Consider the following 16,651-nt stretch of genomic DNA (forward strand, 5'->3'; position numbering starts at 1 on the left):
ACTTGTAATTAATGTTCGTATTGTAAATACATATTCTGTATTCTGCATCTTGAAAAAGTAATTTGTACTTTAAATACCTGACACTGATGTATATTGTAATTAGTATTTCAAATACTTATGGCTTCAAAATACATTTTTCGATCTTATTAATCTCTTTGTTTACGTACGAGGAAATTAAAAAGTGTCTTAACTAGGTGATCACATGTTATAAAAAAGTCAATAGGGCTTGAATATCATGAAAAGTTAAAATACTATGTTTTGTATTTTAAATACACGACTTAAAAGTGTTTTGTATTTTTTTTTTATTATTTGGAATAAATGCGATAATATTTATTATAGCAAAGCATGCATTTTGCCCAGCTCTGACTGTCATTCTAGCAGCAGATTACCAGAATACACACTGACGATGATGATCTGATCAACTTGAGCATCTACAACCCATGATTCTGCTAAACAGTTTGCTGTCTGATTTTCGAGAAGAATTGAACTATCCTCAAAATGGAAGCTGATTTATTAAGTTTTGTAATGCTAACAATGCATTAAAAAACTTAACAAAAGCATCGATACGACCTTCAACTAATATCATACCTAAATAATTATTTGACGCCTCCAGTTCTTCAACTACCACACTGGTAGCTCCGGCAGGAATTAGCAAAATATCGTTGTATCCTGAAATAAAAAACCGAAAACAATTCTTTATATATAAGGAGCAAACTCATTTATATATAAGTCACATACCAACTTGCATATTACTTATTTCTAGGGTGTTGGTGAGAGTGTTGCAAGTACTACCGTCTCCACCACATACTCTACAATCGTCTTCTTTCGCGTTGGAACCTAGCATCATATCACATCCTACAGGCTGTAAAAAATCGTTTATTATTTACAAAAATAGATAGATTTTATTTTTTAGATTACATAAAATGGGTACTGGCAGTTTTATTATTGTTAGATATTATGATATTTTCTTTTATTAGGAATACAAATTGAAACCCACTATGTAATATATCGGGTTTGGAAGTTCGTTGCGTTTTTTTTTATGAATAACTAGTGGATTTCAAATATGCTCCATTATAATGAATGATGTTTCATCATTTTCTGATTTGAGCTATGATGTCACAGGCGAAGGTGTTTTATGACTGAAAAACTGAATGAAGTAGGCTTTGTACGCATTAAGAGAGTTTTGGAATCTGGATTATATGACGGATGTAGAGAGAGATTCAATTATCGGTAAAAACCTACTAGGAACTTTTTCCCAAGCCTCATATCATTATTGAGATTAATTAATAACAAGTCAATTAAAAAGTCTCCGGCTTCACACATAGATGGCGCTATTAGAATTAAATCCATATGTTTTCAGTTAGCCTTAAGCCTCAAAAGATGCGTGTATAAATTTGATAGCTGTCGGATGATTAGTTTGTGAATTACAGCATTTTGAGTGAAGCAACTTTTGTTATTGTGAAAAAATGGATAAAAAGGAATTTCGCGTTGATAAAATATTGCATTTTGAAAGAAAAAATTGCACTTGAAGCAAAAACTTGGCTTGATGGTGAGTTTCCGGACACTGTCCCAGAAAAATCAACCATCAAGGATTAGTGTGCTAAGTGTAAACGTGGTGAAATGAGTACCGAAGACGCAGTGGACGCCCAAAAGAGGTTGTTACCGATGAAAACATTTAAAAAATCCACAAAATGATTTTGTATGACCATAAATAGAAATTGAATGAAATATCATACATTCAAATATGTCATTTGAACGTGTACATCATATCATTCACGAATATTTGGGTATGAATAAGCTCTGTGCAAAGTGTGCAAAAACAACGACGAGTTAATGATTCGGAGCAGTGCTTGAAGATGATCAAAAGTAATAAACCCGAGTTTTTGCGTTGACATCCGAGTGGACTGCACACGATGAACCCGCTCCAAAGTCTGGGAAAACGCAAGTCAGCTGGCAAGGTTATGGCGTCTGTATATTAGAATGCGCATTGAATAATTTTCATTGACTACCTTGAAAAAGGAAGGACCATCAATAGCGACTATTACGTAGCGTTATTGGACCGTTTGAAGGATGAAATCGCCGAAAACGCTTTACCAAGACAATGCACTGTGTCACAAGTCAGTGAAAACGATAGCAAAAATCCATCCGTGCATCATATTCTCCAGATCTGGCCCCCAGCGATTATTTCCTGTTCTCAGATCTCCAAAGAATGGTCGCTGGAAAGAAATTTTTGTCAAATGAAGAGGTGATTAATAGTACTACAAAAATGGTATAGAAAATTTGGAGGGTCGCTATAATTAGTGTACCACCATTGAAGGGAATTATGTTGAATAAAAAAAATAATTTTACCGACAAAATGTGTTTAACTATGGTAGTCCGGGGACTTTTCAATTGACCTATTAATAGCAATTTTAATAAACAATTCTAGAAAGCCGCGAACATTTCTTATTTTAAAAAGTATTGTTTATCATTAGCTAAGTACATTTAACATTTTTTGGTGGTATCTAAATATAATGTCAAAAACATTTTTATATATATTGTTAAATATGTGTCGATAAAAGAGCCCATTTATAGTAAGTAGAAAAACGGAACAATCACAAGTAGACGGCCTTGCAATTTGTCTCAAGCTGCTAGACAAAAAGGTATAAAATAGCAGCAACGTCAACACAGTCTTTCTCTTCTTCTAACGCCAAAAGTGGAGTTGATATTTTCGTCCCGCTGGATCAATATGTAGTTCATAACGTTTATCATATCTTACCTGACATTCACCATCTACACACACATCCAGACTCTCATCCGTACATCTAGTCCCATCGATTACTTTTGACGCGTGACGGTAGTAGAAACGTTCACCTTTGGGCATACAGTTCAGTTCGCAAGGATTTGGTCCCTTTGTGTAAGGCACCCATCTGAAAATGTAAACGGTTCGTGAAGATATCGTTTATCAATAATTTATAATTTCTTACTGATGTCTGACACTCTCGAAGGGTATTTCGTCATACTGCGAACACTGTTGAGCACGAAAATCTCCTGTGTCTGGACAATCCTAAAAATATAAAGATATGGCATCTTGTTATGATATAATAATAATAATATTGTAACGACTTTGAGGCATCTTACAATACACAATCTACAAAATACAGAAGGCACTAAATGGACCCCAGCGTGCGTGTTGATTGCCTAGAATTGTTCATGCGCATTTATTTTAAACCAGCTTGACAGCCACGTGTTGTTGTTTACAAGAGTTGTGGTTAGAAAGTAATTTTTAGGTTAATTTTATTTTTCATCCTCATGACCAAGGGCACCATTTCAGCTGCCTCTTACTATCAACACAATACGATATAAAGATATATTCTAGACAAGACTAAACTAAGCTGAGACCAAATGGAATCAAGAAGTTATGGTCAATAAAATGCGATATCTTCTCCTCTATTCTCATTTCCAAATCCAGATCCTGCCAAGTTAAACTACTTCCTATTTTCTAAGGGGAGATCCACAATACCCTCCCTGTGGATTTCCTTACTCAGTATGATATATACATTTAGAATAAAAACCTTGATCACATTAAGAACCGAATTTACTTTCCGACACTATCTATTAAACTTCTTCTTTGAAATTATCTATCTACAACATGATTACAAATTTTGTTATCCAAATCCATCAGTCTTTTATACTTGGAACAAATTTGGCCAGGTCAAACAAAACGTATGTGTTGAGGTCACAAAAAAGATCACTTGTGAAAATTAATGGTTGAAGCCAAGGGGGAATTATTAGATGCGAAGTACAATGACCTTATGTTAGAAGTAATGCTGCCAATAAGTAAAGTAAATACAATTTGCAAGACCCATTATTGCCACAACAACTGTTAATTGTTACAATGCACTTTCTAATAACTGAGGACCTCTTTAGCTATATTTGAAATAATTATTTATTTAAAATATTGAAACAATCAATTACAAAGGTAAAAAGTGTTTTTATAGATATAAGAATTTTCTTAAAAAGTTAAATTTTTTCCATTTTTATCTAAATGGTTAATATGATTTAACATATTAACATATTTTTTATATACCATCTACTGGATCCGATGTAGTCCAATTATTAAATTTTTAAAACATATTCTCACAGAAAATTGTCCAGCGCTGTTAAATCCTATGATTTTCTTTATATGCTTTCAAAAAGCATATTACTAATTAAATTTAAACTTATCTGTATTAATATCATCTGAAAATCAGTCAATAATATTCGAACAGTACAGAAAAATAAAAATATTTTCACGAAATTTATAGATTATATTTTTAAATGCCATTTTCCAAAAACTACAAGGCATAGTTCATTGGCTTCGGATGTAGGCCGTACAACAAAATCATTAATAGAAGACAGGAAGACATTTATAGGCTTTCGGTTTCGATTAAGATCTCCTAAGTTTCGACAGCCGATGTCTGAAGATCGTTAGGGGACCATTATACTTGTCGAGATAATGAGAGGCTCACGACTTTTCGAAGGAACATAAAATTACGGTATAACGTTTCCCCGTGTTTTGTTTTGATTATGATGGTAATTAATTTTGTTTAAAAAATCAACATATTACAATTATGAGGAGTAATAATACCGAGTTCCGACAAAAAGGAAACATATTTCAAGGCATTATTATGAATAATCCAACTTAATTTCTGTCATAAACTGAATAAGGTAATGATAAGGAAACAAATAATTTAATAACTTGTTTTCTTATTTTTCTAATTACGGATATGCTTTGTATAATCAATTATATTTATATAGTTTAATTCAGGCTGAAAACAATAGGACATAATCATTATTATATAAATCAAAACTTATATAGATTGCTGTGATACTTAACTTACTTCAAACAAATATTTGCAAAAAATGGTGCAGGTGCCAGACACTAGAGAAATATATGTTGGGTATCGTTTCAATGTAACAAGAGCACAAGAAATGTTAGTGATTGATTAAATAAAGCTAAAAATCCACATAAATATGTCCAGTTATAAATATTAAACTCAAATTTAAACTAGTGTATGGTTTAATTGTTATATTTGAATAATCGATATAATAAAATAAAACGTTTTCAATAATCTAATGTAATAATAAAAGTAATTCAATTATATTATTTTAGGTATACGCAACCCGCAATGTACAATATATAAAATTTATTTTATTTTAATTACTTATGTTTTGCATGAATATATTGGGAATAACAATTATTAAAATCTAATACAACTTAGTCATACCAAAGACACTAATTTATTAAAAATGTTAATATAATTAAATTCATTTATTGCCATCTATATATTATTTAAGACAATATAGAAATTGTCATAATGTACTTCTGTTTCTATTTATGTTAGTTATTTACGTTATGCTCCACCTGTTACTTGATATTTTAATCTGACATTTATCTGATTATCTGATATTTTATTTACAACATTTTGATAGGTAACTGAGACATTAAAATAGATTACATCTATCGTTTTCCTTCGGGTACATCTCGTGATGAGTCGGGGTCCACCATTAAGGGATTTTTATGGCCACATTAGGTAGGTCTTATGGACATACCAAACAAAAGGAACGAACGATGTTTATCGACGATATAAGCGAAGCTATAACACTCCAAAATGCATCGGATATTTAAATACGGGTATTCGATTTCTTTTGTAATGGCGGTGAAAACAAAGGTTCGGATTTTTTACTGAGTCAAAAGTTATTGCGATTTGAAAATATAGATTTCAGATGATATTTTTTTCAAGATGATCAGCTAGAACCAATTAGTCTTTTGCTGATATTGCTTCGGGTTCATGATAATTATGTTTTGGGGGCGACAGAGACCCTGGCTGACTGGGATTGTCGTATTTGGTTTAACTACCGGATAAACCGGATAACAGTCCAGATAATACCCTAGTCTATAAAAAGGAGACTTTAAAATATATCGAAAATTAACACATTATTTTAAAATTATATCCTTTACTCTGTTGGGAAGGAAACATGATTAATTTAATAAACTGTGGTTGAATTTTAATCACAGGGCAATCACTAGTAAAAATTACTTCTGCCAAATCTATAAATTTTAAAACACCATTTATTTTCGCCAAAAAAAAAAATGAATGTAAGACATCCGAAGGATACAACGTTGATGGATAGAGAGAAATTTAAAAGAAATATTTTTCTTAGTCATACCGAAGACTCAAGTTTGCGTTAACAGACGAGATTTTAATAGATATAAAATAAAATATTTACGGTATGTTTATGTAATAGTTATATAACATCATAAAAAGAATGCCATCAATCTGGATATAAAGTAGGGGAACAGAAATGATTTATGCCACATACCGTCGGTTTACATAATCCAACATGACGCGTTCTGTTGTATCGGACCGTTGGCGAAAAATCGTACTCGAAAATCAGCTTAACGATCCAACCAGATAAACTTGGATCTTAAAATAATCCTGACATGGCGGATAAACCGCGGAAAGTGTTATAGAGTGTGTAAATTAAATGTAACAAGTATCTGATGAAAGCATACTACATTTTATTTTATATCTGTTCTGTATTCAATTGATGATTTTAGATTTTTTTGAGAAGTTTTACATTCGATAACATTTGGCGCTATTAGGCTTGTCTGTCTGAGACCACAGGGAAATGTACAAGATATGTTATACTGTACGATTTTCTAATTCTATGGCTATGTATTTACAGATTTGTTAATTTCTTATATTATATTTGCTTAGTATAATTTTATTAATTTAATGTATTACTACTGTTCTGTTGCACAAGCAAGGCGAGTACGGGATTAATACATCAGTATGTGTTTCCCAAATTATAATAAAACTAAACTACATAAGTTAAAGTTAAGAATATACTTATGTACTAAACAAGTTCGTGTGGTTTGAAGCTTCTGATTTTCTGTGTGTTGTCTAGTAGCTGTATTACTTCCACGTTGCTGTAATTTAGCATCCTTATTTCATGTTTTAAGACAAAATCTTGGATGATTTCCTATATTCATTTAATTTCATCTCGAATCTGATTTCATCGTGCAGCTCTTCGTTGGTTACATAGTGATAAGCATTCGTAATTAATCGTAGAACTTGGTCGTGGTTGCGTTGGATTATTAGTTAGTTTGATGTTTTACTGTAATCCTATATTTGCATACCATAGCCACCAATTCGCTTTATAATGAAAATATTCTATCGCCGGCATAGCATAAAGCAGTTCCTCTTTTATATTTCTATTGACGATAGTTAATGGAGTGTTTTTTCGACTTTCAAGTTGGTTCCATGCAGTCAGGATGTTTAAAAGACCAAGACTGCTACATCTATCTCTCTCCCCATTCTCTCTTTCCGATATATTGTAATCTAAATCTTCATTGATAACGTGTAGGTAACTTTATATCATTATATGTTATATAGCGCTACTAATACGGGCTTGGTTGTTTGTTGTGGTGTTTGTATTTAAATAGAATTGAGTCGGTTGTATGTTTAGAGTAGTCGATTCAACAAGTCACTTCTTCTTTAAATTAAAACAAAATGGTTTTCTGGTAAATTAAATTTAATATGTTTCATAATTAACAGCAGATGGACAAAATAATATGAACACCTGACATATACACAATATTTATTTATTAATAAGGTATTGAGTTACCATTTCCTTTTAAAACATTTGAAAACTATCACGGAATAGATTCATAGGGTGTCTGAATAGTTGTCAACGGAATGTGGTCCCATACTTGTACCAAAACATTCGCCAATGTTTTGGGTGATGTTGGAGATGGAAATCTATATATTATAAAACTCTCCATAATGGATCAATTATGTTAAGGTGTGGAGAGTGTGCTGGCCAGGCCAAGCTTCATCATTTTCGAATATGGCGGTGTTTAGTAGCAATATACTAATAATAGTAAGAACATTATTGAGAATGTCGAGATATCCATTTGCAGTAATCTGGCCAGTGATGTGAATGAGAGGACCCGGTGAATACTACGATTTTAGTACCAGAATCATAAAAGAACCTCTCCCATGCTTGGCTGTAGGAAGCAAGCAGACCGGATTGTATGCTGGTTTTGCCGTTTGTAGGAAACTATGTAAACGATGATTCAGTGTGCAGGTTTTATGATTGTTGCACCATTTCTTTTTCTCAACCACAGCCTTTCCATGAACGCTAGCTGTGAATCCTCACCATACTATTTTGATCGAAACAGTAGTCGGGGTAGTTTCAGATCATCGCAGAACCAAGCGTGTAATAGACTGAAATATAACCTATAAAACTTGGCTTGTAAACTGAGCAATATATAAGCGTCTCATTATTTACCCGAAAGCATACTGCTGCAATACGCCAACATGCAACAAGATTTACTATATTGCATAATAAGTGAAGCTTCATGTAAGTTTGAACAACAACAACGACTGCTGTTTATTATGTTCTCAGGAAAATTAAGATATTTGTCTCAATTTGTTCCAAATAGGCTGTAAATGAATGCACATTTATTTTTGGTTATTTTATGTGCGAATTATGTGCTTTATGATGATATATTGATGACTAACGTATTATTTAAACAGAAACTAGGTCGATGACTGGATCTAAAAATGTCCAGAGGGTCCTTGACTGTTTTCAATTCGCTATACATATGAACTAATGTCCAGCTAAATGTCGGTATTGTTTCAAGCTTTGTCAGAATTGCGCGACAATAATTACGGCGCCGGCCTTTCTCATATTTACACAGTGACCAAAGTTCCAAAGTCTGGGTTTCTTTACGTCCGAGAGATTTCTTTGAAAACGGACAGTTTACGTTACTACTATACATTCAGCTTCGGGAACTAATGATTATAAATACTACATTTAAATAAACATAGACCCAAAAAAAGTTATCCTAACCTTGGAAATGTGATTCAACCAGAACAAATATTTATATATGGGTATCTAATTTTAATGAAAACGTTAAAATAATACAGATTTTTTATATTGTTAACTAATGTACACCTATTATTTTGTTTCCGCTGTTTTATTTTCCAAAAATCGAGGCTATTTGTGTTACTAGATATCGAACCTACAAATTAAATTTAAAGGATTTACAATGGAAGGTGTTATTGTATATTAAATCGCATCGAGTATATTTGTAACTAACTTCATATTGAAGCCTCTAATTAACGGACCTCAATTTTCAGTAGGGATCATTTCGTTGTGAACAAAAAAATGCCAGTGCGCTGGGAATGTATTGTACCGAGTAAATCTCATTTTGGGGGAAGCTTTACTTTTTTACTTGAATATGAAAGAAAAGGAAGCTGAAGTTCATCAAATGCTGTGTGAAGCTTATGGCAACCGTGCTCCATCGATTTCAACATGTAAATACAGGTTTAGATGTTTTGAAAGGGGTGATTTTGACAATGTAGTTCTCATTCTGGTCAGGCAAAAAAAAACTTAGTCAATAAAACCATCAATGGGGATCGTTATCGACTACAATTGATTGACAAACGCGAAAAGTCGCTGGAATATGAACAAAGCCACAACAATGTTGTTTTTACGATTGATTGCGCTCGACCACAACTTGCAAAACCGATAAAAACATACTTGGAAAATGGGAAGTGGTACCCTTCGTATTCTCCAGATGGTAGTCCTTCGGATTATGATTTCCTTCAACATATGAGTGTATTTGTAGATAGCTTCAAAAAATACATCATTCTTTCGAGATAGAATCCAGAAATTCACCGAAAGATGGTAAAAAGTAGCGACTATCGATAGACAATACTTTCAATTGTACATTGTACCGATTTCTCAGCAAAAAAAAAGCAAATTGCAATATCAAATGAAGCAATTGATAGGAGTAATAATATCTAATTTCGTTAGGCAAATTAATTAAGTTGTATTCGTGTGAGAATACATGTGAGACCTTGTTTTTATGTAGACTCATTTACGTCATTTAAACTCAGCTCTTCTGAATCTCTCATATATCATATATAGTCTCTCATACTTGACTTGTCGTTCGTTGCTCTTAAAGGATGATATCAATTTTTCAAATGATTTTAATTATTAGTCGAAACAGACCATGTTTGCTAGATTTCAATCAATAGTCTGAAGAAACAAAGTTTAGGAAATATTGGAGGATAAGACTGAAATAAATTTGTAGATAGAATATCTTCTATTCCACTGTGTGATTTCCATAAGATGGAAACTTGCTTTTGACAAGTTAATTTTGTCACTTTTTTCTTATGGTTGTGATGAACAAGATAGAAGAATTGAATATACAAAGTTATTGGATATTTTTGATGCTTTCATTGTCTTCGAAGCAAAACACGCCGCGGGTTTTTTCGTGTATTAAATATTTTTTCATACAGAAGTAGAATATTACAAAAGTTTTTGAGCAATTTAATATAAATATAACATCTTTTATTAGAAAGACATAGTACCTTAATTATATATGGGTCTACATCTACTTTTCCTTTGAATATCAGCATGACTTTTTAAATTAAAGTTAAATTAGACTAATTTAGCTAAAGTTGATATACACTTTCTGCAAGTTCGGTGGTTTGGTTCTCTTCTATCCTTTAATTTACTGTACGTTGTCTAGTAGCTTGATTGATTTGTTGATTGACAGTTGATTTGATTTAGTATTTTAACTCGAGACAATCCTTATTCAAGCCTCGAAATCCCAAATCCCCTCAAAAATAATTCACTAGTCGAAACACAAAGAAAGTAATATATCTTAAGACTTAAGTTTAAGAATTAAGTAATTTTAAGACATTGAGTTTGGAGAAAAGTTCGTGGCGTTCATCAATTGTTAATATTAACATGGATTGTTTCGACGGTTTGCTTGTTTTTGTTTCCGTAATTTTCATATGTAAAATGAGTCACGTTTGAAAGTTTGGCTCAGATGGAAGTAACATCTGGGATGCACTGCCGACCACAATGGGATCGAGCCATTCCTGAAACGTGATATAATTGCTGATTTAAAATGGATTACGTACAATACTAGGAAGTGTCAAAGACCGTGATATGGTGAGCCGTCAACTATGTATGTGACCGAACTGGAATGGAATCGTTCACCTTGACCTAATTTTGTCCAGACAGCCAGACTATTAATTCTCTCGACCTACTGTGGAGAACAAAAGATTTTAGGGTAGTCAATTGAAATAAAATGGTTTGAATTGAACAACAACAGAGGTGTTCACCATTCATTGATAAACCATTAAAAAGCGATATTTTTTTGGGAATTTTTTGATGCATTTACCATATAGACCAGAGATAGTACCCTTCGTAGACTGTCACTAGCGAGGATCTCTGCGAAACTCACTCAACGAAAATAAGCTGTTTGCAAAAGCAATCGGAAAAAAAATTGATTCATATATTAATCCAAGAACTATAAAAGATGTTTGCTTATGGTATTATGGTTTTATTACAATATTTTAGGTAAATTCGTTTTTTTACATGAAGTGGTAATCAGGAGGTGCTATGTCTGGTGAGTTAGCTGAGTGCAGCAGAACTTCACCATCAGAACTACACCAGTGTATATTTCGCAACTACTGCAACGTATGGTAGAAAACTGTTATTCAAGAAAGCTTTGTTTTTGTTCTTCGCTATTGCTAGTCTGTTTTGAACCAATATGTTGTCTAATTTGTTTTGTTGACTTCGGTAGGCATCTACAATAACAGTTTCATTCTATATCTGGTACCATACACACGGCAAGGATTTATAGCAATGAATATTATGTCACTCCTAGACTAACCCATGAGTTTTGAGCTTGATAATAGATGATACAAAGGAGTCACTTGCCATCAGCGGTTACCATACATTACAGAAAACTCTTCCTTTTTGCCTGGCAAGCAACGAAACCATAATGATAGTTAGAAATGGCGTTTTCAGATAATTCGTGTTGTAGCCATTTTTTCTGTAGTTAGATTTTTCTCATCGCAAGTAAACATCTGACAACGGTTGAATAAGCAACTGCTAAGTTCTCTGAAAATTCTTTGAGATTTAAATTTGTGTTTTCGTCTTACAATTAATTCATTGTGTTCAAGGTTTTTTGAATATCACAAGGTTTATCCTATACTCAACCTTAAATATATCAACATTTATCAAAACACATCATGTTAAAAAAAACACTACTGGTTACGTTAAGATAATCTCAATTTGACCTAAAATTAAAGAGATTATTGGGTGCAAATATGGGGTTGCACTAAAATATTAAAACAACTAGTAACCCAACGCTGTAAAAACAACGAAGTTCTACGATTAATTACCGATGCAAGTAAGGGGATGCACGATGACCTCGAGATCAAATTAATTTACAAAGTTATCCAAAATTTTGCCTCATAACAGCAAATAAGATGTAATTTAAAAAGTACCAAAACAAACACTTTATTAATATTTACTTTAGCAAATATTGTGTAAACAATATTTTAAATAAAAACCTACCTGCGTGTTACAAGAGAAGTGCCTCTTGGACGGGCCGTGGCAAGTATAACCCTCCTGGCAATGTCTATACTGAGTGCTCACACCACCGCCGCAAGTTCGAGAACACGGACTTGGTTCTGACCACTCCGACCACGGTCCGGCCTCTTCACCTTCACCTCCCGATGTTACGAAACTCCCCGGTAAATACAGATGCGCTCCCTGCTGTCTTCTAAAACGATCCTTGTAATGGCGAATTTTCTGTAACAAAAAGAACATGTCTATGGTAATTTGTCTTTTTCATCTAAATTAGTTTATCACGTTTTTATTTTGGAGAGAGGCCGAGATGCTGATTAGACGGTGTTTGTGCGTCTCAAGACTAAAACTAAAAAATGTGCCTGTATATACTCGACGAGTATAATCAAGATCAATCAGAGAAAGGTAAAATGCGAAAGAAACGCTGTTTTAGTTGTGCTCTGTTAGTTGTCGAACCGTAATTATCACCTAGTGTCGTATAAGGCTTGGAAAATAGTCTTGTTATTAAAGATTGTGCAATTATCGCTACCTTTCGTTGCATATCAACGAGGGCTAAGCCGGGATAATAACATATGAATATGAAGTATATAAGACATATGTGATTTTGCAGTTTTTTTCTAAGGGGATTAAATAATAACCACCAACAGCAATAAAATTAATGAATATGTTTATATGTAACAATATTAATATTGGAACTATAGGTGTAATTTGTTAGATGGCGTTATTCTCTTTATACATATAATTCTTCTGTTTGTGTATATGTCAATGAACTCTTCCTAAAAGGCTAGACCGTTGATGAATTTTTTTGTGTAGATGCAAGAATGATTTAGATTATTATGAATACCATCCTGATAGAAATTGAATTGTAAAAGGCTTTATTGAGCTTTATTTATTATTAACCGACTTAAAAAAAGGGGGAGTTCTTATGTTCGCTGCGTTTTTGTATTTTATATATGTTCGCCAATTTCTTCGTCAATTATGGACCGATTTTCAAAATTATATTTCTATTCGTAAGGGTGCACTTCCGAGGTGCTCCCATTGGAACCAAGCAAGGATGGGGGGAAATCGAAGGAAAACCTCAAATTTCAAAGACACATACAACGTTTTCATATATTTTTTATCTAAAATAATCAGATATTTGGGTACAATGTTATTGGTTTCATATTCCATCTGTTATTCTATATTCATTGCCTCTACTTATATATCTATTTATCATTACCTATTTTATTCTACTCTATTTTATTATTTCTTCGAATCGTCATATATTTGCCATTATTTCTATATTATAGTAAATCAAAGATTAGATTTTTGGTTGCAACTGTAAATATAATTTTATAACTATTTTATAACCCGGAACCTAACACCAAAGTGGCCACAGTTGATGTGTAGTTATGATTACTTGAAACCTACATAAACGACAACAAGAATGGTTTCTCTTGGTAGCAGCGTATCTAGCGTGTGGCCTTTGGCTTTCTCTCTTGTACGCATTGCACGTCCATCATAGCTGGAGCTGGCGAAGTGAGCGCACAATAGCAACAGAGTTGTTTATTTATTTAATTATTTGAGAATTTAGCTTAATCCTAGCGAGGCCTACTAACATTATTGGCAGGATCTCGCGCCTTACCTCTCTTGATCTCATTGCACGCCATCATTGTTAGTGTTAGGACGTAAGCTGGTACGTCGTGCGTTACTTTCTCTTCGTATTTGTGCACATGTCATACTTCATCCAAGCACAGATTAAAATTATATCTGAAGCATACATAAACGTGAACAAGTGTGGTTTCTGCTGGCTCTTGGTGACAGCGTATCTATGGTGTTTGCCTCTGGATTTTCCCCTTGTACACATTGCATGTTCATCATAGTCGGAGTTAGGAGAAATGAGTGCACAATAACAACAGAGTTATTTATTTATTGATTTGTTTATTTACTTATTTATATATTAAATAAATTTAGTTTCACCCTAGGGAGTACTACTGACTCTAATGCCAGGATTTCGTACGTCTACTTTTCTTGATCTCATTGCACGTCCATTATTGTTAGTGCTACGGTACAAACAGGTACGTAATGTGTTACTTTCCCTTTGTATCGTGTGCATTGCTATCATTCACCGTTATTGTCTGTTTTATATTGATTGTTCATCAATGTTTTTGCTAACCATTGCCATCGTCTTTTATTGAGATTATCAACACTCTCCACACCATCTATACAGTATTTGTAGATATATGTATTTATCAGTATTATGATCCACCAGCATAATTAATTAGCCGTACGTTTTGCTGCCATTATTTTAAGTGTCAGTGCCTTTATATTTCAATATTACCTGACATTAGATGTATTTATCGTAATATTACCGATCCCTGTTATATTTCAAGTTTATTAATTTCACCCTTGTCATTGAAAATAGGTTGTTCTGGTAGGTTTTCATTATGTTCTCAGAACTATTACCGGACCATCTCCACATCGAGATTTCGCACGCTTATTTGCTATATTTATATTACCATTTATTGAGTAAGTAGTTGTTATATCATTTATTCTCCTTTCTGTTTTTTATTTATTTAAGATGTTAGATTATTTTATATTGTTTTATTAAATATAATTTATAATTTACGTCCGGGGTTTGAAAACAAACCTACACCTTTTAAACATATTTCACTAATAAATTAACAATAATAAATTAAACACTAATTGGACGTTATTCTGACCATCATATAGCATTTGTTTTATTGTCGAAATAACTTATTCCATCCAAACAAAAGGCTAAACTTAAGCCAGAACGGGATATATGTAAAAATGAAGTCATACATTTAGTATATCCGGTTTTTCTAATCTTACCTAGATATGCATAAACTTATAATATATCAGGACTAGTGGTGTTAATCTAAAGTCTAGGCGGCTTTGAGATTAAATCTTACGCCGCCTCTAACGGAACCCGATCGAAATCGAATCCGTATCTGCCTGATTGTATTCGATTTATCTACGATCGATCGACTGGTAGTTAAATTTTCAATTAACGTGACAATTTCAATCACTATCTCGCCCAATCTTGGGAGCATAGATCGTCCGAAACGCGAAGCTGTGGTAGCAAAAATCAGCAGACCATAACTTACTCCGTGGTCAGGGCTGCGTGCTTAATCATCGTCCAATTGCCGGAGGGCGTGGCGACATCATTGGCGGTACCGCAGAACAATCCGGCTCACGCCGAAATGTTAAAAATATAAACTCTGCCACCCTTCCTAGTTGCGAACATGGAATTTCGCGTCGAATTCCGATTGATTAGAGATCGGCAACAGGAAGTCCAGATGGCCAACGATAAAATTAACAGACAGTTTCGATCGCTATTAATAGAACCCCCGTTCTTTTGCTAACGGATCTATTTTAAATTGTGTCTGAAGGTTTTTTTTTGTTCTAAAGAAGTTAGTGTAAAAACTCGTGGTCTTCCTTCTCACACAGTTCGTTCGCAAAAAAAGCAGGAATATCTGCGTCCGCACGAGCATTTCCGCAAGAGGTATTAAAAAATACTCAACGATATTTTTGTCCATTTACTGTACATGAAAAGAAAATATTTGAATGAAAAATTGATGTTTGAAACAATTAAATTTTAAATCTGCGTCAAAATATTCCAAATACGTATGTAACATTTGTTCCCTTGCAATGAACAATTTGCTTGATTACAACTGACAAGAACTGATACATTACTTTAATACTTTTGTCTCCTCGACAGAACTTTAGCACACCAGATATTTTTCAATTTTTAGCTTTTAGGTTCTATGATTAAATACAGTTACTACTGGTGCTCATGTAAATAGGTTAATTGAAAAGTCCTCGGCCTGACACATAGATGGCGCTATTAGAATTAAATCCATATGTTTTTTAGTTAGCCTTAACATTCAAAAGATGAGTGTATAAATTTGATAGCTGTCGGATCATTAGTTTTTGAACTATAGCATTTTGAGTGAAGCAATTTTTGTTAATGTGAAAAAAATGGATAAAAAGGAATTTCGCGTGTTGATAAAATATTGCTTTTTGATGGAAAAAAATACAGTTGAAGCAAAAACTTGGCTTGATGCCGAATTCCCGGACACTGCTCCAGGAAAATCAAATATCAAGGATTGGTATGCTAAGTTTAGAGATATGGTGAAATGAACACCGAAGACGGTGAACGCAATGGACACTCAAAAGAGGTTGCTACCGACGAAAACATTTAAATAATCCACAAAATGAC

At 33.3% G+C, this 16,651-nt stretch overlaps 1 protein-coding gene across 11 annotated transcripts in view; it reads right to left on the reverse strand.

The window, feature by feature from the left end:
- Ppn (proteoglycan-like sulfated glycoprotein papilin) overlaps positions 1 to 16,651 on the reverse strand; it is a 160,911-nt gene that overhangs the window by 34,030 nt on the left and 110,230 nt on the right. For all 11 annotated transcript variants that reach the window (XM_076403051.1, XM_076403048.1, XM_076403046.1 and 8 more), the window contains exons 3-7: positions 12,418 to 12,654; positions 2,967 to 3,046; positions 2,759 to 2,909; positions 739 to 862; positions 589 to 669 (exon numbers count right to left, since the gene is read on the reverse strand). In XM_076403051.1, coding sequence (XP_076259166.1) covers positions 589 to 669; positions 739 to 862; positions 2,759 to 2,909; positions 2,967 to 3,046; positions 12,418 to 12,654 — 673 coding nt within the window. The remainder of the gene's footprint in view (positions 1 to 588; positions 670 to 738; positions 863 to 2,758; positions 2,910 to 2,966; positions 3,047 to 12,417; positions 12,655 to 16,651) is intronic.

Source organism: Rhynchophorus ferrugineus, unplaced genomic scaffold, assembly GCF_030347505.1.
Source record: "Rhynchophorus ferrugineus isolate W39M unplaced genomic scaffold, kcgeb_rfMv2 rfM4, whole genome shotgun sequence".
NCBI lineage: Eukaryota > Metazoa > Arthropoda > Insecta > Coleoptera > Curculionidae > Rhynchophorus > Rhynchophorus ferrugineus.